This window comes from Pan troglodytes, chromosome 5 (genome assembly GCF_028858775.2).
Source record: "Pan troglodytes isolate AG18354 chromosome 5, NHGRI_mPanTro3-v2.0_pri, whole genome shotgun sequence".
NCBI classification, from domain to species: domain Eukaryota; kingdom Metazoa; phylum Chordata; class Mammalia; order Primates; family Hominidae; genus Pan; species Pan troglodytes.
The window spans coordinates 33,844,173-33,870,932 of NC_072403.2; the positions used below are offsets into that span (position 1 = coordinate 33,844,173).

Below are 26,760 nucleotides of genomic sequence, written 5' to 3' on the forward strand. Positions count from 1 at the left end.
AAGGACAAAGCTTCCACAGCATGGAAGGGGATCCGAGGGGGTTGCCCGGGGAGTACAATTTTTTTTTTTTTAGGTTTTTTAAACCCACTTTTATTAATTAATTGTAAGTAATATAAATATTCCAAAAATTTAAACAGACACTTAATGGTGTCCTGCATTACAAGTTTTTGAATACAACAAATCTATCAAACCATGAATCTGTAAGCAAGGTAGTCAGAATCTCATAGCCCACTCACAGTGGGAAGCAGATCCCCTACCCTCCAAATGGCATCTTGAAGGGGGAAAGTGGCACAAAATGGAATATGATAAGCAAAAAAGCTGACGAGGCCCAAAGAGGAAGGTCCACTCCAGGGGCAGGCCCTACAACGTTAAAAGAATGGGGCAGCTGGCCCGACCTCTGGCCTCCTCTTCCCTGGCTCAATGTAGATATTTACCAGCATTTAGAAAAAAGGATAAAAAGACAGAACTAAACCCCTGTTTAGGAAAAAGGGACCAAGGGACAGCAGTGGTTAAGTCATCCACTGAGGACCTGAAGGGGAAAATGGACTTACCTTTCTCATATATTTGGCCTGGCTAGGACACTGGGTGCCAGACAGCCTTCTGAGGGTATTTTCTTTCTAAATGAAGCCTCAGGAACAGGTAGGGGCAGCAGAATAGAATAGCATCCATTTCCCAGGGAAAGACTGCCTTTACATAGCACAAAGCAGCATCTGGGCCACTGTTGCCAGAGGTGAGTTTATACATTTACAAAATGCTTAAAATCTTTGGGAAGCAGGAGGAAGCTAAACAGAAGGTCCCAGGTTAACTGAAGGCAAATTCACTCAACCTCTCTAGTAAGGGACCCATGGGCTACCGAGCGTCCCCTCTACAATGTGCAGAGTGGAAACGCTTACCTGACCCTTTTCCAAACTGGTCCTGTATCCAAAGCTCCCCCTATGAGAGGGACACGAACATCAGGCTTTTGATTTAGAAGCCCAATCAGAGAGACACAATGTGTCCCTGAAGAGGCACCTTAAAGGAACTGAACCTGGCAGGTAGGCAGATTCCTGGCATGGCTTGAATTGATGCTGACCAGGCATGGTGGCCTATTGCCTCCTGAAGACCAGTCTCAAGTGGGAGGGGCTGATGGTGGGAAGCCCTAGAAGAGAGTCTGGGATGAAGCGGCCTCCTCCCTGTCTTGCCCTCCAAAATTGAGTCTGGCCTGATTCCTTTGAGGAGCAAATTTTACAATCATCCCTCACCCTAACACACGGTGAAACTGGAAACCCGACAGCAAATAATGACTAGGCTGGCTCTGGTCCACATGAACAGACCCTGGCTAGGTTTGGCTGAGTAGCTTCTCTGGGGCAAGTGGGAATGGCATTGCTGTGGGGGAGTTGCAGGTGGGCAGGCAGGGTTCTGATGGGAGTGAGGCCTAGAAAGCAGGGGCTTCATGCAGATGCAGCAGGGACACTCCCACCAAGCCATCCTGGGCTTTGGTCTTGGGTCCCACACCAAGCACTTGGACAAGCCTGTTAGGACAGGGGGTGGCACATGCTCTTCCTCCATCTGGAAAAACATGGAGATCCAAGGGAGGGTGGAAAGGGTCCTTGCAACTCAGTCAGCTTAGACCCTCTTATTGCTTATTTAGTCAGAAAAGCCTAGCTGGGACCAGATGGCAAAAGATTTGGCCAAGGGCTAACCCTTAGGGTGGGGCTTGGAAGAGAGGCCCCTCCTGCAATATTAGGATAGCAGCCTAGGTCAGGCCTTGGGTCCGAAGCCACAGCTGGCTCTAAAAGTCTGAGCTACTGCTTTCCTTCAAGAGACGGTATATTTCTGGCTAGCACATGGGATCGTTCTCCCTTTAGGTACACCGGGACCCCACAGGCACCGGGGAGTGATGCTGGCGGAAATGGCCACACGAGTTCTGGGGACTCTGTTCCACTTTATGATTCCAAAGAGAAAGACAAGGCCTTATAACCTTGGGACAAGGAGGGAAGGTGGCACCACAATGCTAGAGAAAAATGCCAGCCAGCCACCGCTGAGAGCACCAAGCTGCTGCTCTACCGCCTGCTTTTCTCAAAACTTATTAGTTCCTGAGGCTGGATCTAGGGTGTGGCAATGGAAGGGATGATGGGGAAAAGTCCTGAGTGGGTGGTGTCCCTGCACCTAAAGCAATTCACAAATGTTTTGTGATACCTGCCTCCAGGGAACACAAAGATGGGAATAGGAGCGCCCTCCCACCCCAGGAGGAGGGAGGGAGGGAGGAGAGAACCCCACTCACCCCACGGAGGCCACAAATAAGGCAGTGATGCTGAGGTGGGGCTCCTTTTTGGGAGGCCCCTTGTGCTCCCAATTACAGCAGCACTTCCTCTTGTTTTCCACCCTGGGAAAACTTCCATTTTGTGATGACTTTAATTTTAAAGCATTCACTATTAAGAACCTTTGAAAGCAGGAGACACCCAGAGTGCAGGTCTGAGGGGCTCACTCACTCCTGTTACCAGGGGCAGAAACCATGCGCATTAGGCTGGCAAATGGCAAGAACACTCATTCCCCCACAGCCCAGGAAGAGCAAGAGTTCTGAGGCCCTTTAGAGGAAAAGCAACAGCCAGGAAGGATGAAGGCTGGAACAGACAGAGTTCGGTACAGGACAGGCCCTGGAGGAACACACAACAGGAAAGAGCCCTGCCCAAGAAATGGGAGGAGCTGTGGCAGCTTAGTTCTTCCCAGCCTTTGGAACAGAAGTACAATTTTTAAGGGTAACTTGGTGGATGGGGAGAAGCCAGTGAGCCAGGAGTCCTGACTGGTCAGGGATGAAAGCATAGGGAGTCGAAGCTGTCTTCTGGCACTGAGTCGGTTCCTAGGTGGGGACTGCAAGATCAGATGAACCAGTTTATCGATCTGGGTGGTGCCAGCTGATTCATCAAGTGCAGGGTCTGCAAAACATCTCAAGTGCTGATCTTAAAAGCAGTTTAGGGAGGGTCTGAATATTGTAGCCTCCAGCTGCATGTCTCCTAAACCATAATTTCTAATCTTGTGGCTCATGTTTGTGTCTAGTCCCCAAGCAAGAAGGAGGTCTTCTCTGGGAAAGGGCTGTTATGGTCTTTGGTTTTTTGTTTTTTGAGACGGAGTCTCACTCTGTCACCCAGGCTGGAGTGGAGTGGCGCGATCTCGGCTCTCTGCAAACTCTGCCACCCAGGTTCATGTGATTCTCCTGCCTCAGCCTCCCGAGTAGCTGGGATTACAGGCGACTGCCACCGCATCTGGCTAATTTTTGTAGTTTTACCAAAGACGGGATTTCACCATCTTGGCCAGGCTGGTCTTGAACTCCTGACCTCGTGATCCACCTGCCTAGGCCTCCCAAAGTGCTGGGCTTACTATGAACTATGTTTCTCCCAAAGTTAGTTCAGCCTATGCCCAGGAATGAACAACGACAGCCAGGAGGTTAGAAGCAAGATGGAGTTGATTAAGATAGATCTCTTTCACTATCATAATTTTGCAAAGATGGTTGCAGTGTTGGCCTCAATCCTTTTTAATATAGTTAAAAATTTCCATCTGATATGCCACCTATTTATCTCATTGACACCCAGTTTTGTTTGTTTTGCTTAAGGCTTTAGAATTGGTTGATTGATAGGTTGTGTTTTACATGGCTTTTTCCCCCTCTTTGGTCTTCATCCACAAATTGTTTATTAGTACTTCTAGTTCTCACTTCTCCTGTCCCCCTACACACACATAAACACACCACACACACAAAGACACACACACACACACATACATATATATATATAAAACACAGTGAGACGCTGTCTCAAAACAAAACACCATTTGCTATTCAGTCTTTTCCTCTCCATTAATTTATTCTCTGAAATCTTGCATTCTACTTCATTGGCCTTTGCCAGGTCAGAAACTTAAACATGAGACATGGAAACATGAAGTTTTCCTTCTTCCTTGGCCCTGCCTCAGAGAAATCACCATCTCTGCTCTCATCCTCAAAGCATCTTTAAGTGTTTTTTTTGTTTTTTGTTTTGTTTTTGTTTTGTTTTTTGAAACAGGGTCTCACTGTTGCCCAGGCTGGAGGGCAGTGGTGCGGTCTACGGCTCACTGCAACATCCGCCTCCTGGGTTCAAGCGATTCTCCTGCCTCAGCCTCCCAAGTAGCTGGGACGCGCACCACCATGCTCGGCTAATTTTTTTATTTTTTGGTAGAGACGGGGTTTCACCACGTTGGCCACGCTGGCCTCCAGCTCCTGACCTCAAGTGATCAGCCCACCTCGTCCTCCCAAAGTGCTGGGTTTACAAGCATGAGCCAATGCGCCCTGCCTGCATCTTTAAGCTTATAATACCCCCATGTGGTATTAAGAGCAATTAAGATGCCAGGTACGGTGATTTGGCCTATAGTCCCAGCAACTCCAGAGGCTGAGGGGGTAGTATTACTTGAGCCCAGGACTTCGATGTGTCAGTGAGCTACAATGGCACCACTGCACTTCAGCGTGGATGACAGAGTGAGACCCTGTCTCTAAAAAAGCAAAACAAAAAGACCAACTAAAGAACTTTGAAGATACAGAATCCACTGCCCTTCTTGATTTCTCTTTGTCTTACCGTGCCCTTTTATTATTATTATTATTATTATTATTTGAGACAGATTTTGCTCTTGTTGCCTAGGCTCCAGTGCAATGGTGGATCTCAAGGGATTCTCCTGCTTCAGCTTCCCGAGTAGCTGGGATTACAGGTATGCACCACCATGCCTGGCTAATTTTGTATTTTCAGTAGAGATGTGGTTTCTCCATGTTGGTCAGGCTGGACTCCAACTCCCGACCTCAGATGATCCACCTGCCTCAGCCTCCCAAAGTGCGGGGATCTCAGGCGTGAGCCAGCGAGACCGCCCTCCGCCCTCTTGCCTGACGTTTACTATGCCATATGTTCCATATTCTTTGAGTGCTTATGGCTTTGGTTTTTTGGAGACAGAGTCTCGCTCTGTTACCCAGGCTAGAGTGCAGTGGCGCAATGTCTGCTCACTGCAACCTCCGCCTCCCAGGTTCAAGCAATTCTGCCTCAGCCTCCCGAGTAGCTGGGACTACGGTCGCCACACTCTGCTAATTTTTTGTATTTTTAGTAGAGACGGGGTTTCACCGTTTTGCCCAGGCTGGTCTCGAACTCCTGAGCTCAGTCAACCCACCCAAAGTGCTAGAATTACAGGCGCGAGCCACCGCGTCTAGCCGAGTGCTTATGGTTTTAAAACTGACTTGCAAAACTCTTTATCAGGAAACCTCTTAGTTTCTCCTGAAAGTCTTTCAACCTATCATTGAAAGGGTCAGAATTTAGTTGTAAAGAATTTATTTGGCTGGGCGTGGTGGCTCACACCTGTAATCCCATCACATTGGAAGGCAAAGGCGGGAATGTCAGAGGCGTGTGAACCAGATCAACACCATCTTAAATAGGAGCTGGTAAAATAAGGCTGAAACCTCCTGGGCTGCATTCCTAGACTGTTAAAGCATTTTAAGTCACAGCATGAGATAGGAAGTCAGCACAAAATACAGGCCATAAAGACCTTGCTAATAAAGCAGATTGCAGTAAAGGAGCCAGCCAAAACCAAAATGGTGATGAGAGTGACCTCTGGTCGTCCTCACTGCTGCACTCCCACTAGGGTCATGACAATTTACAAATGCCATGGTAACGTCAGAAAGTTACCCTATATGGTCTAAAGAGGGGAGGCATGAATAATCCACCTCTTGTTTAGCATATCATCAAGAAATAACCATAAAAATGGGCAAGCAGCAGCCCTCAGGGCTGCTCTATGGAGTAGCCATTCTTTTATTCCTTTACTTTCTTAATAAACTTGCTTTCACTTTGCACTGCAGACTTGTCCTGAATTTTTTCTTGCAAGAGATCCAAGAACCCTCTCTTGGGGTCTGTATTGGGAAGCCTTTCTTTAACAGGAGGATCGCTTGAGCCCAGGAGTTCAGACCAGCCTACCAGCCTGGGCAACATAGCAAGACCCCTGTCTCTATTAAGAAGAATTTTTTTTTTAAGTTTATTCAAACGAAAGCTGGGAATAGCCATTTGGAAAACAGACTCCAGGATCAATGGAATCAATCAGAGCTCCAAAGATAAAACTAAAGATCTTGCTTATATAGATAGAAAACAAAGAAATTTAGTAGAATTTTAAGTTTCTGTACAAAGGTGGCTTACGAGGTACAATTTGATTAGTTACAGCTTGTTTTTATTTTCTTTCACATTTAAAAGAGTATATTTAAAATTCCATCTTATACAATATGATAGTGACGAAGTCTTTGTGTAAGAGAGAAAACAGGGAAGTTCATCTATAATAAGAATCAATAGTGAAGAGGTAAGGGGTCTTCCCTGGTGTCCTGTAGTCATTTACAACGTTTTACCACAAAAGGCAGATTTATAAGAGAAAAGCCTTACAAATGTGTTAACATGCACATGGGAAACAACTACAGAGTATTTACCCACTTCCCAACAGTGTACAAAGGTTTACAAACATTCTTCTTGTTTTTTTTTTTTTAGATGGAGTCTCGCTTTGTTGCCCAGGCTGGAGTGCAGTGGCGCGATCTTGGCTCACTTCAAGCTCCACCTCCCAGGTTCACGCCATTCTCCTGCCTCGGCCTCCAGAATAGCTGGGACTACAGGCACCCCGCCACCACGCCCAGCTAATTTTTTGTAATTTTTAGTAGAGACAGGGTTTCACCATGTTAACCAGGATGGTCTCGATCTCCTGACCTCGTGATCCACCCGCCTCGGCCTCCCAAAGTGCTGGGATTACAGGCGTGAGACACTGCTCCCGGCCTACAAACATTCTTAAGCTAGAAAAAGGTTACAGAAAGAATGAGAGCTTGGGTCATAGCTAAACAAGTCACCGGCGGGTTGTGAGAAGAGGGATTCTGTTGAGGAGCAATAAATGATTACTAGGTAGAATGAGTGGACTGGGGAAAAGAGATTAACTTGTAAATAGTTCTCTTTGGAATTTGAGTGCTCCTGGGAGACAACATTATCTTGTAAAAGGGTCTGTTCAGGTATGGTTACTTTTTTCTTTTTTTTTTTTTTTTTGAGTCGGAGTTTCACTCTTGTCACCCAGGCTGGAGTGCAATGGCGCAATCTCGGCTCACCACAACCTCTGCCTCCCGGGTTCAAGCGATTTTCCTTCCTCAGCCTCCTGAGTAGCTGAGATTACAGGCATGCGCCACCACGCCCAGCTAATTTTTTGTATTTTTAGTAGGGACGGGGTTTCTCCATGCTGGTCAGGCTTGTCTTGAACTCCCGACCTCAGGTGATCCGCCCACCTCGGCCTCCCAAAGTGCTGGGATTACAGGCGTGAGCCACCGCTCCCGGTCAATGGTTACATTCTTGATATTTTTTTTCTATAATAGGTAATGAGATTACAGGGAAGAGAATAAAAAACAATTGTTCTCGTTGGTGGGCTGGGACATTAGGCAGATAAAAGAACTTCAGAGAACAACTTCATCCAGTGCTTTGAGATAGAGGATTTAGAGATTTTGGAAGGCATGGTCAGAGAGAACTTGAAGCTTCTTCAGTTCAGCATGTCAACCCACAATATTTTTGGTTATTAGTTTCTGAGCCTCAAGAAGATGTAACTGTCATGAGGTCTTGAGCATCATCTGGTCTGAGTTAGGTAAAGGACAGTGAAGGAGGCAGATAATGCACAACTAAGATCAGTGATTGGAAGTGGGGAGGTCTGATCTCTGCTAGACATTTACAGAACAAGAACAATGAGGAAAAGAGTTAAACTATAATCTGAGAAGCAGAATTGAAAATATGCTACATGAATCAGTCTTCAGGGCTTAAGTTCCCCTTTGGCATAATAAATTTAGAAGTCCCTCAAATTTTATTTATTTATTTTTATTTTTGAGATGGAGTCTCACTGTCACTAGGCTAGAGTGCAATGGCACGGTCTCAACTCACTGCAACCTCCACCCCTCTGGTTCAAGCGATTCTCCTGCCTCAGCCCGAGTATACAGGCGCGCGCCACCATGCGCAGCTAATTTTTTGTATTTTTAGTAGAGACGGGGTTTCACCATGTTGGCCAGAGTGGCCTCCATCTCTTGACCTCGTGATCTGCCTGCCTCTGCCTCCCAAAGTGCTGGGCTCACAAGCATAAGCCACCGCGCCCAGCCCTTTTCTTTTACAGTATGAATTGAGTGGCAACAGTAAGGTTGATGGGGTCTTGAGTTCAGCTCTTGTTTTTGACGTTTGCTTATATCTTGACCTCAGAAAAGAGAGCATTTGTTAGTATTCATCCACTATATTTTACTTATTCATTCACTTAAATTACCTCTACTTTCATGTTATTACAAATATCACTTTGATGAATATTCTTGATATGTCCTCATATGGGTCTATAGGAGAGTTTTCTTGGAGCATAGGCCTGGGCACAGAAGGAATGGTTCTCCAAAATGTCTTTTGCAAAGCCACCATCAGTAAACCACCACATGAGAGTGTTTCTCCATCTCCCATCCAACACTAAGTTATACCCAGTGCTATAAACTGAAAGTTTGTGTCCTCACAAAATTCAGTGTTGAAGCCTAGTCTCCAATGTGGCGATATTAGATGTGGCCTTTGGGGGGCGATTAGGTCAATTTCCCAAGAGAATTATTTACAATTAATCTCTGTTCTCCAAGCCATTTATTCTCCCTACTAATTATTTATTGCCCGTAAACAAAATTACCTATATTTCCCATCTTTCCTCTCCCTTCTGAAATAAGGCTATATAAGTATTTGGGCCTTACTGGGATATTGGATGATCACTCAGTGATTCTCTCCCATGTATACATCATAAATTCATTTGCCATTTCTCTTATTAATCTGCACTTTGTGAGATGATTTTTCAGTGAAACTTCAGAGGGCAAAGGGGAAGTTTTTCTCTTGTTTCTCTACACTACTTATGTAGATTAAAATTTTAATGTAGCTTGTACTAGTTTCTGAGAAAATTCAGTATTTCTAGTCTTGTGCAGATAACAAACCTTATTATTATCAGCAGATAAATAGAAAAACATGTTTTTTACATTTTAGAATCTTTTTTTTTTTTTTTTTTGAAGCGGAGTCTCACTCTGTTGCCCAGGCTGGAGTGCAGTGGTAAAATCTTGGCTCACTGCAACCTCTGCCCAGGCTGGAGTGCAATGGTGCAATCTTGGCTCACTGCAACCTCTGCCTCGTGGGTTCAAGCGATTCTCTCGCCTCAGCCTCCTGAGTAGCTGGGATTACAGGTGCGTGTCACCCCATCTGGCTCATTTTTGTATTTTTAGTAGAGACAGGGTTTTGTCGTCATGTTGGCTAGGCTGGTCTCAAACTCCTGACCTCAGGTGATCCACTCACCTTGGCGTCCGAAAGTGCTGGGATTACATGCCTGAGCCACCGGGTCAGGCCTAGAATCTCTTTCATATTGAGAACCATATTTTTGGGAAACAGTTTTTGTAGCAGATTCCATTTGAGTGGAAATCTACAGAAGTTTTATTTATAGGCTGGGCGCGGTGGCTTACGCCTGTAATCCCAGCACTTTGGGAGGCCGAGGCGGGGAGATCACGAGGTCAGGAGATCGAGACCATCCTGGCTAACATGGTGAAACCCTGCCTCTACTAAAAATACAAAAAAATTAGCCGGGCATGGTGGCGGGCGCCTGCAACTTGGGAGGCTGAGGCAGGAGAATGGCGTGAACCCAGGAGGCGTAGCTTGCAATGAGCTGAGATTGTGCCACTGCACTCCAGCCTGGGTGATAGAGCAAGACTCTGTCTCAAAAAAAAAAAAAAAGTTTTATTTATATTTTCGGTGACTTTGCTTGCTGTCTTGTTTTATACCCTTTCAGGGCTTCAACACTTCTGGGGAAGAAGGAATGGTTCTGAAGCATTTATTCTCATCTTTTCTGCCTCCTAAACAAAAATGTTTCCTGTTTTGGAACACAAGATTGGAAAATGTTGCTTTATGAAGCAGAAGCTAACCGAAATCATAAAAATAAATAAATATAAAATAAAAAATAAGAAAGACTGGCCATTAGCAGAAGTGACATCATTAAAGTGATTTGTTTCTGTGTTACTGATCAAACTGGATTATTTCCCAAATCTTGACCAGTGACAAGAGTGACTTCTCAATCCAATCTTCTCAGAGAATTTAGGTGTATTTCCCCATTTCTGAGGGTGAAGGTCGTTTTAAACTTCTGCTTTGATTTCTGAAGTTTCAATAATTTGAGTCTCTGGAATTAACCAACAGTAGAAAGATAAACAGGAAAAAAAAAGGCATACAAATTATTTATTACCTGCATATGCACAGGAGCCTCACAAAATACAATACTCCAAGAAATGATACCGGTGGGCTAGGGGAGGTACCCAAATGCCATTAGGATGTTGATCCCAGCCAGTGTCCAGGCCCTTGCCACTGCTGCCAGAAAGAATCCAAGGACAAGTCAGAAAAAGTACAGAGGTTTATTGCAAAGTGAAAAATACATGCTCAAGGAAGGGAAGTGCAGGCTTACTCAAGAGAGTCAGTCTTGCCCAGGAGTGATTGGGGCTTCTATCTTTATGGGTTTCTTTAACCAAGGGGTGGAATATCCATGAAGATTTCTGGAAAAGGGTGACAATTTCTCAGAACTGTGGTGCCATCCATTTTTCCATGAAATATGGGTGTTCTTGGAACTGTCATGGTGTTGGTGGATGTCTGATTTGTATGTTAATAAGTGTATAATAAGGTCCCAGGTGAAAGCTAGGTCAAATCCAGTGCCATGTTGGGTCAAGTAGGACTTAGCCAGCTTGGCAAACATTTCGGTTTTCAGGGTCTTTTTGGCTCCTAGCTTGTGCAGCTATTTCAACAGTTTCCTTTTTGCTAGTCATGTGAAACTACTGCATGGAATCTTCTATTCTCTTGTGACCACCCTATATTATTTCTCTCTCAGAAGGGCCAAATAATTGACGTTTTTATGCCATTCTGAGACTACAGAAAAAAAAAGGTCTTGAGACTTCTGGGGGTTTGGAGGAGGTGGTGACACATGTTGGAGGAGGGTGAGGGAGGAAAGGCAAAGGCACCAGGGAAGGAAAGGCAAAGGTTTTCTTGTTATGTAGATAAAGTCTCTCAGGTAATCGCAGAATAGCTGACAGCCTGTGACAAAGTAGTTTTCTCTCCTTTGAGTCAGTCTTAGATTCCTCTTTAGGCAGGAAAGGGAGCCTCAGAGAAAGCCAGTACTTGCATCCACTGTTTACTAATGTAGATTTCCTTGATAGGTATACATTTCTTTTACAAAAAAGAGCTTTTCAGAGCTATTCCTATTTCTGCAGTTTCTCTGAATAGCCATCTTGAAATACGACAAAGTATACTTCGGGGTGGCATATTTTAGTCTCCCACAAGAGCCACTCCAAACTAAGATTCAGAGATAAAATCAGGTTCAATAAATATTTTTTGTGTACCTAATGTGTTTTCTGGGGCACTGTCCAAGGCCCTAGAATATATTACTGCATTTAACCCTTAAAGCAGTCTCTTGAGGAAAGTAAAGTGAAGGAAATAAAAATATTTTACCCCAAAAGATATTTCTTTGCCCTATTTTGAAATGGCTGCCTCAGGGCCCGGAGACCGATGAGGCCCTGCAAATCAGTCTTTTGTGGGGGAAATTTCCATTTGTTGCCAGGCTTTCCCTTTCTAGTCCTTTCCTGGATCTAGGAGAGATTAACTGAGAGTCTGATCCTTTTTTATTTTTATTTTTTAAGAGACCGTCTTGCTCTGTCACCCAGGCTGGAGTGCAATTGTGCAATCATAGTTCACTGCATCCTTGAACTCGTGGGCTCAGGCAATCTTCCTGCCTCAGCCTTCTGAGCAGCTAGAACTACAGTTGTGCGCTGCAACACCCACCTTTCTTTTTATTTGTTTTTCGTAGAGACAGGATTTTGCTGTTACCCAGGCTGATCTCAAACTCCTGGGCTCAGGGAATCCTCCTTCCACTGCCTCCCAAAGTGGAGGGCATGAGCCACCACGCCCACCCTGACAAGAGACATTTACCATCTATTTTTTCTGAGGACTACTAGCTGTGTGTTTTCATCTACATAACAAGACCCGCCCCCCTTGCTAGCCAAGTCTCTTCCTTTCTCCCTCCTATAATCTGTTTTCCCAGGTTCCAAGCTTGCACTCTTTCTATAATCTCAAGGTGATATATAAACTTCTGTATCTCATTGGTGGGTGGGTCCTCATTTTGAAGTCTCCCGTGTCTATGTGCTAAATCAACCGGCCTCATGTCCGTGATTTTCAGCAAGCTTCCAGGGGACCCAAGGGCAGTGCCCGTTTCAGTTAAAAATGGCATCTCATTTAACCTGTAATCTAATTGTTAGTTATGGGGTTCTGGAGATGCTATCCCCAAAGGACAGCATGTGCAGGAAGGACTTTGGCTTTCCCCTTGAAGCGGATTGACCTTGGATATAGATTTGCTGACTTTCCTCGGAGAAAGTGAGACCCTTGTGAGATGGGTCACAGAGGACAAGTGAAAAGGACCGTCTTAGAAGACAAAGGACACTGCAAGGAATCAGAATGAACAACCCTTGACGACTTTCCGCCAGTTTATCCCTGCTTTAAAGTTGATTTAAGACAGTCGACCAATGGTGTGACAGCTATCCTCAGTGAGAATGTAAGTGGCTCTGAAAAGAGCCTTTGGAAGCTTGGAAGCAAGTAAGAAACCCAAGATAGAGCAGGGGATTATGCTCGCTCGCCACGGATACGACGCGCAAGCTGGATGTCCTTAGGCATAATAGTGACGCGCTTGGCGTGAATAGCACAGAGGTTGGTGTCTTCAAAGAGCCCCACCAGATAGGCCTCGCACGCCTCTTGCAGCGCCATCACCGCCGAGCTCTGGAAACGAAGGTCGGTTTTGAAATCCTGCGCGATTTCTCGCACCAGGCGCTGAAATGGCAGTTTGCGGATGAGCAGCTCAGTCGACTTCTGATAACGGCGGATCTCGCGCAAGGCCACGGTGCCTGGCCTGTAGCGGTGGGGCTTCTTCACACCGCCAGTCGCTGGAGCGCTTTTGCGCGCTGCCTTGGTGGCCAGCTGCTTCCGCGGTGCCTTGCCGCCGGTAGACTTGCGAGCTGTCTGCTTCGTCCGGGCCATAGTTGAGAAAGCTATGCTCTGAAAGCAAGCAGCTGAATGAGCAGTGGCTTCTACCAGAATTTATAACGATGATCTGATCCTGATTGGTCAGAACTGTTGTAGGAAAAACCTGGTTGGTTGTTAATACTATCTTCATTTGGTTCCTGCCACTTTTTTTTTTTTTTTCACCTGACGGCTTCTAATTCTGTCGCCTAGGCTGGAGTGTGGTGGCGCGATCTCAGCTCACTGCAACCTCCGCCTCCCGGGTTCAAGCGATTCCGCCTCAGCCTCCGGAGTAGCTGGGACTACAGGCACTTGCCACGACGCCCGGCTAATTTTTTTTAGTAGAGAAGGGGTTTCACCATGTTGGCCAGGCTGGTCTCAAACTCCTGATCTCAAGTTATCCGCCTGCCTCGGACTTCCAAAGTGCTTAGATTACAGGCGTGAGCCACTGCGCTCGTCCTCCGCGCCACTTTTATTTATTGTTTTCAACCAATCATGTTAAGATTCCCCCAATGAAAAGATAAGCTGACCTAGAATTTGTGTAGGTCAGTCGTACTCTTAAACTCATTTCCAATGGGTCATTTTTCCTATTTCGGATCGTGTAAAAATACATACAGTAGAACAACGTATTTGCTAGTATTTCCAAAAAGTAGTTCCGTTTTGTAACTGCTTAATTAAATCTTTTAATGACTGTACCAAGACCCAGAACAAAAACAATTTAAACTTAGGCTGGCACATTCTCCTCTAAAACACCAAAACTTTAGTTTTGTCCAGTGTGGTGTGGGGAAGGAGTTTGATAGGTGCTTGACTAAATGATACCAATAAATGGTATCTGACCTCTTCATTAACTGAGTTTAATGCAATCCAATGGCTGATTGGATTAATTATGTAAATCATTGCTTAATTTCATTAGCATGCGCGGAATTACAGGTTTGGGTCAGTGATTAGATTTTTGCCAGTGAATCTGGGTAGTTCTGACAACAGCATTTTATTAGGATGGAGATTTTAGTTGATCAAAGAACTACCAGGTTCTGGTATTGATAAAGACCCATGAAGACAACAAAAAGGTTAGTTTAACATTTATTATATTCACAGGAGCAAATGATCACCAGAAATACTTTTGTTTGGGTTTTGTTTTTCTTTTTTTGAGACGGGGTCTCGCTTTGTCACCCAGGCTGGAGTGCAGTGGCGAGGTCATGGCTCACTGAAATCTCAAATTCCTGGGATTCAAGTGTTCCTTCTGCTGTCAGTCCGCCAAATACAGGCGAGGGCCTCTGCGCCTGGTATTTTTTTTTTTTTTTTAGATGGAGTCTCGCTCTGTCGCCCAGGCTGGAGTGCAGTGGCGTGATCTCGGCTCACTGCAACCTCTGCCTCCTGGGTTCAAGCGATTCTCCTGCCTGTCTCCTTAGTAGCGCTCGCCACCACGCCCGGCTAATTTTTGTGTTTTTAGTAGGGACAGGGTTTCACCATGTTGGCCTGGGTGGTCTCGATCTCTTGACCTTGTGATACACCCTCCTCGGCCTCCCAAAGTGCTGGGATTACAGGCGTGAGCCACCGCGCCCAGCCATTTTTTTTTTTTTAAGAGGCAGGGGTCTCGTTATCATGGTGGTCTCGAACTCCAGGTCCCTAGAGATTTCTCCCCTTCCCCACCCACCTGCCTCAATTTCCCAAAATGCTAAGGACGCATAAACCACCGCGCCCGGCCCCAAGTTTTTTAAAGACGCAGGACAGTTTGTGGGGAGGGGACAATGAAGGAGGTTCCTTCATGTTATAAGGTAGCAGTTGGATAGTATTTACTAGGCCTGATTCAATACCTATATTTTACCCAATAGGAAAGTAATGACCTCAGTGCTTGAACTCGGCCACAAATTTCTGATAGGTTTGGAGAACAGAGTGCTCAGTTCTTCCGTAGAAATGGTGGGTGGCTCTGAAAAGAGCCTTTTGTCTTGTAAGTTTACATTTTTAAAGTTCAGCCCTTACTTGCCCTTAGCTTTGTGGTGGCTCTCAGTCTTCTTGGGGAGCAGTACGGCCTGGATGTTAGGCAGAACACCGCCCTGAGCGATGGTAACTTTACCAAGCAGCTTGTTGAGCTCCTCGTCGTTGCGGATGGCCAGCTGCAAGTGGCGCGGGATGATGCGGGTCTTTTTGTTGTCGCGGGCTGCGTTGCCCGCCAGCTCCAGGATCTCGGCAGTTAGGTACTCCAGCACCGCCGCCAGGTAAACCGGCGCGCCGGCCCCGACCCGCTCAGCATAGTTGCCCTTGCGGAGCAGGCGGTGCACTCGTCCTACGGGAAATTGGAGCCCAGCTCTGGAGGAGCGGGTTTTGGCCTTGGCGCGAGCCTTGCCGCCCTGCTTGCCACGTCCAGACATGGTAAAACGACCTGTGGCCTAAGTCAGAAAGTGAGTGGAAGGAACCTACAGGGAGGCGCATTTTATAGCAGCTGCTGGGCGCGAAAAAGAAGCTGGGCCATTGGCTAAGCTTGCAGCTTCCTCTTAATGCAAATGAGGTTTCTGAATATACGTGTTTTGATTGGACTATATTGATATCAACGTCATCTGAGTAACTTCCAGTCAGACAGAAGAATTTCTCAATCTCATCTGCATATAGACTTGTAAATAAATAGGGCATAACCCAGCTTGTCCTCATTCTTGTTATTTGAGTGCTCTTTCACTCTCCTCCGCCATGCCCGACCCGGCTAAATCTGCTCCTGCCCCCAAAAAGGGCTCCAAGAAAGCCGTAACCAAGGCCCAGAAAAAGGACGGCAAGAAGCGCAAGCGCAGCCGCAAAGAGAGTTACTCTATCTACGTGTACAAGGTACTGAAGCAAGTCCACCCCGACACCGGCATCTCATCGAAGGCCATGGGCATCATGAACTCCTTCGTCAATGACATCTTTGAGCGCATCGCTGGCGAGGCTTCCCGCCTGGCGCATTACAACAAGCGCTCGACCATCACCTCCAGGGAGATCCAGACGGCCGTGCGCCTGCTGCTGCCCGGGGAGCTGGCCAAGCACGCCGTGTCCGAGGGCACAAAGGCCGTCACCAAGTACACCAGCTCCAAGTGAGCTCTCACAGCTGCCGGCAATCCAAAGGCTCTTTTCAGAGCCACTCACGCTTCCAGAGAAAGAGCCTGTGCATTTTGCTTGTAGTCTTTTGGGTGGGCTCCGGCCGGCCTCCATTAGGAGGGAAGACGGCGGGAAAAGGCAAGCTAAGCTCCCTAGGCTTTTTGCGTGTGAGTATAGACGCTCCATCAGACAAATTTAGCTTGGGTTCTTAGATACCCTTGGGGAAAAAGGCTTGCAGTTGTGCTTTAAGCTATAATTACAAGTTTGCTTTCGGTTTTCGGTTACTTTCCTTTTGTGGTTTTTTTTTTTTTTTTTTTGAAATGGAGTCTTGCTTGGCTCTGTCGCCCAGGATAGAGTGCAGTGCCGCGATCTCGGCTCACTGCAAGCTCCGTCTCCCGGGTTCAACCAATTCTGCTTCGGCCTCCTAAGTAACTGGGATTACAGGCGCCCGCCACCGTGCCCGACTAATTATTGCATTTTTAGTAGAGACGGAGTTTTACCGTCTTGGCCAGGCTAGTCTCGAACTCCTGACCTCGTGATCCACCCATCTCGGCCTCCCAAAATGTTGGGATAACAGGCGTGAGCCATCGCGCGCGGCCGGGTTATTCTTTCAGTGCCTGTAACGTCCCCCTTTGATTGGTCAACGCTCTATTTGAAAAGCCCGCCAAGGGCTGCAATTTGCCAGATAGTCTCATCCGGGTTGTTTTTCGAAGAGGTTCTCCCGGAATGGAAATGACCGTTATCTGCAGGAGTGCATCGGACTCTGGCGCCATGAGCCGGAAGCTGTGAATTAACCGTCCCACTTACTGCAGTTGTACGGATCCTGGGTGACATTGACTTACCGGTGTCCATTTTCCATACACTTTAGAGAATAGGCATCTCGTCTGGCATCGCTGCAGATATGTTAGGGTGGGTTGAAATTATTGGTGTCAAAGCGGGACGGGAAACATTAAAGGCTAAGGAAGCTCCTTTAGGATAAAATGTTGAACAAAGAACCTGGCAACTTGGGAAAGCCGCTTTTTTGCAATGTTAATCAGTTGGCCTTGGGGAGGGAGGTGTGCCAGGATTAGCTGGGGCGGGGGCAGCGTTCAGGCTGGGATTTTAAAGTCCATGATTAGGAATCCTGAGATAGAAGTTGGAGAACCCTGCGTTTAAAGAGAAGCGGACCCCAGAAGAGATCACAGAAATAGGAGGTAAACCAAGAGCGTGCGAGTACAAGGGAGTGGAGACTTTTCAAGGCATGATCCCCTCTTCTCAACAGTGCCTGAATTCTCATAGCATTGCATCCTCTTCCACTGCGTTATCCCCTCTTCAATAAATTACTTCTATTGTAAATCTTTAGCAGCAAAATAGCAAGCCCCTCCACAATTCCACTCCAGGCTTTAAAATCACCCCTTAACTTTTCCTTTATTTTCCTGACGTCACTTCCTTTGCAGCTATGGGTGGAAGGCTATCTCGGACGAATAGTCTCGTCTCTGTCACAGGTGACAAACAGCCCCGAATTATGCCAATTGGTTAGTGGGTCGTTCAAAATACATTGTAGGATTTGCCGTTCACTTCCCTAAAATGTTCTCTTCCCCAGTCCCCGTACCTCGTCATTAAAGTTTGGTGCCTCGGGCTTGGCGACAGAGCTTATCGACAAGCTAAGTTACTTGGAGAGCAGTCCCCTGATTTCATCATGTTCTTTAACTTGGCATCACATTTGTCCCCTCCTTTCATTCCTCTTCGCTCTCTTTTTCGAGATTCGTTTCTCCCTGCCCATCCCGCGTCCTTGAGAGAACATCTGAGGGGTGATTAGCCTCCGAGTGGGTGAGAGAGTACGTGTGGCCTTCTCCTGCCATCTTGTGGCAAAAAAGCAAAAGCACAAGTTCAAGGCGTTGTGTTTTCCAGCCCCAGTTAAAATGCTTTCCTCTTAACTTTCTACTGAGTCAGTGGGCTAGGGCAGGGTTTCCATTTTTCACTCCTTTTAATTGCAGGATTCAAGTTTCTTCAAGAGTTGTTAGTGCGGAGGTTAAAAGGGAGCGGGAGGGGGGCGGGGGAGTTAATAGGAAGAGCGAGGAGTGGGTAAGGGAGAAAGTCCTGTTGAGCTTTGTGATCTGGTCAGAGCTGTCCAAAAGAAATAAACAAATAAAAAAAGCCAAAATGCTTTATACCCTAAAATAAATAATAATACGATCGTGCTTTCTAGTTCTATTAGATTAAGTCCCCACACTTACAACTCAATTTAACCTTAATTATCTGTTTAAAGGCCCTGTCTTCAAATACCAACCACACTGAGGGCTGGGACTTCGACATGAAGTTGTTTTCTTTTGTTTTGTTTTTTGAGACAGAGTCTCACTCTGTCGCCCAGGCTGGAGTGCAGTGGCGCAATCTCGGCTCACTGCAACTTCCACCTCCTGGGTTCAAGTGATTCTTCTTCCTCAACCTCCTGAGTAGCTGAACTACAGACAGGCACCTGCCACAGCACCCAGCTAATTTTTGTGTTTTTAGTACAGACAGGGTTTCACCATGTTGTCCAGGCTGGTCTTGGACTCCCAAAGTTCTGGGATTACAGGCGCGAGCCACTGCACCTGGTCTGTTTTGGGGGAACACAATGAAGTCCATAACAGCACTTAAGACCATTTTCCATGCTTTCATCCCGACTTTCTATTCCAAGTTCTCCTTTATAAAATATCTACATTTAGCTTAATTTGCAGATAAGGTGACAGTTATGATATTCCTTAAACCAGAAGTTAAAAGTCAGTTGCTAACAAAGGCCCAGCACATTAGAGCAAAAACAGCTGGATATTAAAAATCATGCCTTATCTCTATAAAGAGAGGTGCTATTTGCTATTTTTCTTGAAACACACAGACTTCTGGCATATTTCATTTTTCCAGTTTTGATAGAGATAATTGACCAAGATATATTTCACTGTTTTCTTAATTCTGCTGTAAGAACAACCATAGCACAAGCGTATTGATAAATGCCAACTAATATGGAAACTAACAGGACCAGTGGTAACTTGAGAACTGAAGACAAAACCTGTGCAATTTGATTTCACTGATTTCTCCCTTCTAGCAATGCAAGTACAAGGACAGTGTGACTTCCAATTTTTCAAGAGTATATGCAGCTTAATGTGAAATATTATAAATTTTCAATACTGAGAGCTAATAAAAGATTTATATCATGGTACAGACTATTAAAAAAAAATGTCTGTTGACTTCATCAAGTCCTTCACCTCTAAAGTAGAGATCTCATGAAGCCCTTCATCCTTGAAGTTGAGATCTCTGGACATTAACAAAGACTCATGTATCCATGACAAGCTTTTCACCAAGCTGCTCTTTCTGCCATCAGGGCCCAGATCAAATGCCCCGGCCTTCCCAACTTTCTAAATTCTCAGCTGAAAATAATTCATTCCTCACTTGGCCCCTCTGGATAAAGCATCAGGCCTCACATACATCAGGCATTCAAGAGTTATTTTCTGCCAGTTAAGTAAACAGATACAGTGAACTAAAAGAAAAAACAAAAAATTCAGTTCTCACAGCTATGAGGTAAAAGTGGTGAAAGATGTTTGGAGTTGTTCATTGTGGATTGAGTAGTTACCTGGGTAAATAAGCCAGTTCTTTTCTATTTATGTTACATTTTCTTATTTTTTTATTAATGTTATTCTTTGTGGGGGTGGGGACTTCCCAGCAAAAACCAGAAGGCCTGCTAGACAAATTCTAAAAGAGCTGTAACACTATTTTTTATTATTAATATTATTCTTAATTGACAAATCATAATTGTATACATTTTTGACAGAGAGTGTGATGTTTTGATATATTGTTGGGGCTCAGAAACTATAACCCAAAATGAAGGCCTCAGCAGCAGCCTCAGAAGCAGAAGCTTTTCCCTGACCTCCTGCCCTTCTGTCTCTGATCTATCATTCTCCCTCAAGGTTAGCCACAGAAACTAGAATCTCTCTTCCCCAAGGCAGGTCATAAAAACCAGAATCCTTTTTCCCCAAAGCCAGCCGTAAAACCTACAAATATTACTCTAGCTCCCCTCACCCACCCTATTCCCCAAGGCTTTTTGTATGAAAACTGGCCATTTATGGTCAGAAATTGTCTGCCCTACCTTGTTTGACTGTAGGGCATAAGACCCCTATTCCAGAGAGGGACCTGCCCCATACCCAGAAGGAAGGAATGCTGCTCAGAGAGGCCAAGAAGAATCTGGACAGACAGGCCTTGCTGGGTTTCCCTACTCTGTTTACTATCATTAGATCCTGCCCTTCATGTCCAATCATTTCTACAAGGCTGTCCATACTTTATAGAACCTTAAAAACAATGGACAATTTCCCCTGTATCTTTAGGCCTTCATTTTGAAGGGCTCCCATGTCACGTACAACTGTGATCAAATAATTTTTTTTTCTTCTATTCATCTGCCTTTAGTCAGTGATTTTCAGCAAACCTTCAGAGGGTGAAGGGGAAGCTTTCCTTTACTGTGTAATGTAATTCAAGGAGTTTTTCTTTCTTTTCCTTTTTTTGCCTTCACTCTGTTGCTGAGGCTGGAATGCAGTGGCATGATCCCGGCTCACTGCAATCTCCACCTCCCAAGCTTAAGCCTCATGTCTCAGCCTCCCAAGTAGCTGGGACCACAGGTATGCACCACCATGCCCAGATAATTTTTGTGCTTCTCATAGAAGCGGTTTCACCATGTTGGCCAGGCTGGTCTGGAACTCCTGGACTCAAGTGATCCACCCACCTTGGCCTCTGAAAGCTGGGATTTTCATGTGTGAGCCACCGTGCCTGGCCTCTTGCCTCTATAACGTATACTGAAGGAGTCCAGGAAATATCATCCCAAAGTATGCCGCATTGTTATGCTGATTACTTCCCACTAAAGTTATTTGGGAAATAGCAAATGCACAGAGAGGGGCTTTTTCTCAATCTCCTTTATTTGACTAAATGCAGATTCTCCAGGAGAAGGAAGTCAATTAATCATGAAAATTCTTCCTAGGAATTTTTATCTATCTTGGGAAGATTAACAGCAACAGAATTGGAACTGAGAAAAGACTAGAAATTGGCTCCTCCTCCAGATAGGCCACTATCTATTCTGAAAGTCCATTCCTGTTTTCATTATAGTACCCTTCCTAGGTCGCTCCAACTCCCCTTTCTCCTTACTCCTGTATTTAAATAGAGAAAGAATTTAAGTTATAAAGAGTTGATAAAATGCTGAATGATTCCGAGTGATGAATGTGGAAAGGAGGTGTGGAGAGAGGAAAGCTAGTCTCAGTACCCTTTTCCTCCAAACCTGACCAGTTCTTGGCCAGAGAAATAGTCTCCCACACAAGGAGTCTCCAGGTGTCTCTAAGAAATTCTGAGGTTTGAAAATCTCTTTAGTTGGCATCCAAAAGAATAAAATGGGCAACTGAGGATTAATAATTTGAGGAATTAGAAAGTTTAAGTTCTATCCACTACTCACCCTGGCTGCCATCACCTCATTTTATGTAATTTACTGGATTGTCTGTTCTTCCTGGTCTCTTTTTCCTCAACTAAAAGTGATTTCCAAAGTCTCTTCCAGAAGAAATAGTTGGCTTCTGAAAATAGATCTCATCCATATGGATCACATGAAGCTATCACTAACAAATGTGACATATGATAAGATTTCTTTCAATCATGGAAAAAGTAGTTCTACACTGCCAACGTAAATAACAGAGGGAGGCTCTCTAAAAGAAAATATATTTTGGGGGAATAGAGCATTGTAATGGGAATATGCATGCCAGAGTAAACAAGTTGAGTATATAAGAAGGTAAAAAAGACAAGGTTAAAAAATCAATTATTTACATAATTGTTTAGAAAGAATTATCCTTGACTATAAAGATTGAGGACTAAACTCTGATTTTTATCTTGCCCAAATTCCCATCTAAGGGGTCTGGGGAGTCATACCCTACAAATCATAAATTCTCATCAGATGGGTTTTATTTAACCCTATATATCATGACTTACTTTCCAACCTGACTCTGGCATAAAACATTATGAGACAAGGAAGAAAATCAAAATATTTTACACCAAAAAACATGTTTCTTTGCCATATTTTGAAATGGCCCTGCAAAGTTGTTTTTTTTGTGTGTGGGAAAATTTGTGTCTGTAAAGAATCTCTATTAACATAGCTAGATCTTTTTCTTCCAGACCCTCCCAATCCTAAAGAGATTAACTAAGATCTGAGTAGGAAACATTTGTTATCATCTATTGTCTCTAAGGGCAGCCACTGTTAAGACTTCAAAAGAACTTGGTCTCAGGTTCTTAACCTGAACACTCCCTTTCTATCAATCCCAGGTCTTTAGACAAATTCAACCAATTGTCAACCAGAAAACGTTTAAATTCACCTGTAGTGTGGAAGCACCCCACCCTGACCCCCCACCCAATACTCCTGCCCCGCCTGGGCGTCCTGCCTTTCTGGACCAAACCAATGTATTTCTTAAATGTATTTGATTGATGTCTCCTGCCTCCCTAAAATGTATAAAACCAAGCTGTGCCCCGACCACCTTGGGCACATGTTCTTAGGACCTCCTGAGGGGTATGTCACAGGTCATGGTCATATTTGGCTCAGAATAAATCTCTTCAAATATTTTACAGGGTTTGACTCTTTTCATCGACAAGATCAATAACAAAGGTAACACCAGTTCAAGGTTAGACAGACAGTTACTGGATGGATGTCCTTATAAAAATATTTTTGTGTAAATTTGCAAGGGCCTTTATACAAGGTTGTGGTTTTTACAATGTTTTGTGATAGTTTTTATGATCAGACATACAAATATAAAAACCCACTCCTCATGGCCTTCCTGGGCTCTATTTGTCAGAGTTTTCTTAACATTAGTGATTACATTTTGATTCTGACAACTTTCACAATACAGTGACAGTGTGCTCTCAGGCCCCAAAGTGTCTGTCTTTACAAAATGACTATCTCTATATAGCTGCTCTCTTTTCAGTTTCGTGCTTGCTAATAGGAAACTATATACAGAAAGAAGAATGGCAGCCTTGTACAAGATTAGGAGGTAAATTGAATTCACTACTTTGCAAGGAGGCTCTGTCTGCCGTCACAATATCCAAGAACAAACTGAAAATTCATTTCTTAAATAGGATCCAGGAGAAAATAGAAAGTAGAGTTCCATTTTTCTTGGCTTTTTTTTTCTTTTAGATAAATCACATGTGCCTCTGATTATCTGTGTGATTAGAAAGTTTCTTATTGAGAACAGTGTTGGAGTTTGAGACCACCCTGGCCAACATGGTGAAACCCCGTCCTTACTAAGAATAAAAAAAATTAGCTGGGAGTGGTGGTGCTCACCTGTAATCCCATCTACTTAGGAGGCTGAGGCAGGAGAATTGCTTGAACCCAGGAAGTGGAGGTTGCAGTGAGCTGAGATGGTGCCATGGCACTCCAGCCTGGGCGACAGAGCAAGACCGTCTCAGAAAAAAAATTGTATTGCCATGGGCCTATATATAAGCAAGAGTGAAAATGAAATGGGACAGATGAACATCAAAGTCATAATAGACTTGACCTGAGAAAGTCGATAACAGGTCTGGGGATGGAGTTGAAGAATACTTAAATTTCATGAGTGTTTTCCTCTTTTCTCTAAATATAAAAGAGATTTGTAGTTTACATGTCATGATGTTAAATAATAGATCAAATCCATGTGGTCACTTTTGAACTGTTCTATACTTTTTTAAAAGGTGAAATAAGATGGTGAGTAATGAGGAATACTGATGTTTTGGTTTGGTGAATTGGAAATTGTGGCTATTAACTAATATTTACCAACTCACCAGTGTCTAAGATGTGCCAGGACTTGTTCTAGGTATGATGGCAACCACAATGCCAAAACACAAAAATCTGTCCTTGTAAATTTACTTCCCATGAGAGAGAAAATACTAAATCAATAAAGACAATATGCTGCATAGTAATAAGTGCTAAGGAAGAAAACAGACTAGGAGCAAGACATTTTTTGGAAGAGTTGTTATTCAAAATAACTTCACGGTCTGGCGAGAGGGTTCACGCCTATAATCCCAATACTTTGGGAGGCCAGGGCAGGATAATCATCTGAGCGCAGGAGTTTGAGACCAGACTGGGCAAAAAAAGTGAGACACCTTCCTCCCACCCCCCATCTCTCCAAAAAAAAAAAAAAAGAAAAAAATTCAGCTGGGCTAGGTGGGTAGCACCGGTAGCTCCAGCTACTCAGAAGGCTGCTTAAGCCCACAAGTTCGAAGTTGCAGTGAGCTATGATCGCACCACTTGCCCTCCAGCCTGAGTGACAGAGTGAGGCCCCGTCTCAAATAAAATATAAAATAAAATAATAAAAATAAAATAAATACTTCCAGTTCTCTTTAACTGAATCTCTAAAAATTAGCTACCTGTAAACTTGGAACTCTAAACTAAATTATAGTTTACAAACTGGTAGTATGCTGAGGTGGAGATATTTCAGCTCATGGACTTAGTATCAATTCCTGCTCTGTAAGATGGGGTACCTCTAATTTCTTAACTGAAAGCTGCTTCCTGATTTTCTCCTCGAAGGCATGTGAATGCTTCCATTTGCTGTCACTTTTCCTTTGATTGAGCTAGCAAGGGAAGGAAGGTTGGTGAGAGTAAGTCGTAAGTATCTTTTTAGAAAAAGAAAAAAAAAAATAGCAGAGGATGGTTTCGATCCATCGACCTCTGGGTTATGGGCCCAGCACGCTTCCGCTGCGCCACTCTGCTCTATACGGTAGTAGGTACTTGCAGTGAATTCTTTATGATGTTTTCCTCAAAACTTGGTGGGGATTTTGGTTTTTTGGTATGGTTAAATAAATCTGATTTCCACACCCCACCAAGGGCCACTAGTTCTATTTATGCTGCAAACATGAGGATGAGTTCAGCGTGTATTGGTATCAAACATTCTGAAAGCAAAAAAAAACCTCGATGTTTCTGTAAGAAAACAGCATGTCGCTGGCCTGCCTGCTTTATCATGTAGTCAAAATGTAAGAGTAAGGCAAAAAAGGCATAGGCAAAATACCCACCTTCTGAAATAGAATACGTAGTTTTCAAGAATAAAACATCATCGCTGCATTGGCCGGGAATCGAACCCGGGCCTCCCGCGTGGCAGGCGAGAATTCTACCACTGAACCACCAATGCCTCGCATACGAAAAAGCCTTGTCGTCTCTAGGAAGGCTTTGTCGTCTTTCAGGAATCCAACTAATACCATAGGCTGTGTTTTCAAAAAGATATTTAGGTGGCTTTCCGTTCTTATTGAATAGAGCCTCTTAATAGAGCCTTCTTCCCTTTTCAGGAAGAAAAAAATCCCTTTCACTGTAACTTCAAAGCGTCTCCTGCAACACTGGAGGCTGGCCCACGTGTGGGCGGCCCGGCTCCCGCACGGTCTCCGCGGCGAGGTTGGACTGCTCTGGCTGGGCCAGCACCTCCGCCCCGCGGGTCGCGGGCGCCTGCGCTGACTATATATAATAATATAGCCAATTCTTTTGATTAATATTATTGTGGCTACCTTTTCCAACCTTTTACTATTTACTTATGTGTGTCATTATATATACATATATATACACATACACACACATATATGTATTTTATTTTATTTTATTTTATTTTATTTTATATAGTTTTTGAAACAGAGTCTCCCTCTGTCACCCAGGCTGGAGTGCAGTAGCACGTTTCATGGCTCACTGCAACCTCCGCCTCCCGGGTTCAAGCGATTCTAGTGCCTCAGCCTTCCAAGTAGCTGGGATTACAGGTGTGCTGCTACCGTGTCCTGCTAATTTTCATATTTTTAGTAGAGACGGAGTTTCCCCATGTTGGCCAGGCTGGTCTCAAACTCCAGACCTCAAGTGATCCACCCACCTCAGCCTCCCAAAGTGCTGGGATTACAGGCGTGAGCCACCATGCCCGGCGAATGTCCTTATATTTAAAGCACCTTTCTTATAGACAGCATATAGTGGGCCTTGCTTTTTTATCAGTCTGATGATCTGTGTCTTTTTGTTGGAGCATAATGTGGGACACATTTTGGTACTGGAAATGATGTTTAAAGAAAAAACCTGTGACATATTTATGGGAATATGATTGTTACTCTTAATGTAAATAATTTAGAAAAGTAAAATACGATAAATATGACAGTGTATTCTGTGTCTATATTTAAATTATACACAGAGAGACAGACGGTATTATCTTCCTAATAATTCCACTATCCATATGGTGCTAATACTTATGCACCTTTTAAAAACTATATCGATCTCTTGTATCTGCAAAAAAGATTTTATTTTTTCACCAATTTTTGCCCTGTGGTCAACTCAGTCTATGTACTGAAAAATGATATAATCTATGTGTTTGTTGTTTTAAACAGGAAAATGTATACAGTTTACAAATTCTCATGATAGTAATTATACTACAAGTAGGAATAAAGTTGGATTCCTGCTAATTTCCTTAAGAATCTAAAATTTAAAAAATCTGATCCTTCAAAAGTAAATTTTATGCTCTTTTCTTTGGAAGATGATGGACTATATAGCCCTAAGTGATACAGATGATGCAGTACCATGAATGATGGCCCTTCCCAAAAGATATGTCTACGTGATAATCACTGGAATCTGCAAATGTTACCTTATATGGAGAAAGATGTGATTAAGAATCTTGGG

At 44.2% G+C, this 26,760-nt stretch overlaps 3 protein-coding genes and 3 non-coding genes across 6 annotated transcripts in view; 1 reads left to right on the top strand and 5 right to left on the bottom strand.

Annotated features, from left to right (window-relative positions):
• Positions 1 to 10,227: 10,227 nt before the first annotated feature.
• On the bottom strand, positions 10,228 to 13,496 carry LOC112209457 (histone H3.1). The gene has a single exon (XM_024357077.3). The coding sequence runs from the start codon at positions 13,086 to 13,088 to the stop codon at positions 12,678 to 12,680; it is 411 nt and encodes a 136-aa protein (XP_024212845.1). The 5' UTR covers positions 13,089 to 13,496; the 3' UTR covers positions 10,228 to 12,677.
• Positions 13,497 to 14,137: 641 nt separating this feature from the next.
• H2AC17 (H2A clustered histone 17) lies at positions 14,138 to 15,678 on the bottom strand. Its single transcript, XM_016955073.4, has one exon. It carries the CDS (start codon positions 15,437 to 15,439, stop codon positions 15,047 to 15,049), a length of 393 nt encoding a protein of 130 aa, XP_016810562.1. The 5' UTR covers positions 15,440 to 15,678; the 3' UTR covers positions 14,138 to 15,046.
• A 42-nt stretch (positions 15,679 to 15,720) lies between these two features.
• H2BC17 (H2B clustered histone 17) overlaps positions 15,721 to 26,760 on the top strand; it is a 48,802-nt gene continuing 37,762 nt past the window's right edge. The window contains exon 1 of the mRNA XM_054686651.1: positions 15,721 to 16,300. Coding sequence (XP_054542626.1) covers positions 15,753 to 16,133 — 381 coding nt within the window. The 5' untranslated portion in view covers positions 15,721 to 15,752 and the 3' untranslated portion in view covers positions 16,134 to 16,300. The remainder of the gene's footprint in view (positions 16,301 to 26,760) is intronic.
• LOC112209637 (U7 small nuclear RNA) lies at positions 19,793 to 19,855 on the bottom strand. Its single transcript, XR_002944461.1, has one exon. It is a non-coding gene; the product is annotated as a U7 small nuclear RNA (small nuclear RNA).
• TRNAM-CAU (transfer RNA methionine (anticodon CAU)) lies at positions 24,769 to 24,840 on the bottom strand. Its single transcript has one exon. It is a non-coding gene; the product is annotated as a tRNA-Met (tRNA).
• On the bottom strand, positions 25,185 to 25,255 carry TRNAG-GCC (transfer RNA glycine (anticodon GCC)). The gene has a single exon. It is a non-coding gene; the product is annotated as a tRNA-Gly (tRNA).

Bases quoted from the DNA above. Each gene is read 5' to 3' on its own strand.
- LOC112209457 (XM_024357077.3), bottom strand. From the start codon at position 13,088: ATGGCCCGGACGAAGCAGACAGCTCGCAAGTCTACCGGCGGCAAGGCA.
- H2AC17 (XM_016955073.4), bottom strand. From the start codon at position 15,439: ATGTCTGGACGTGGCAAGCAGGGCGGCAAGGCTCGCGCCAAGGCCAAA.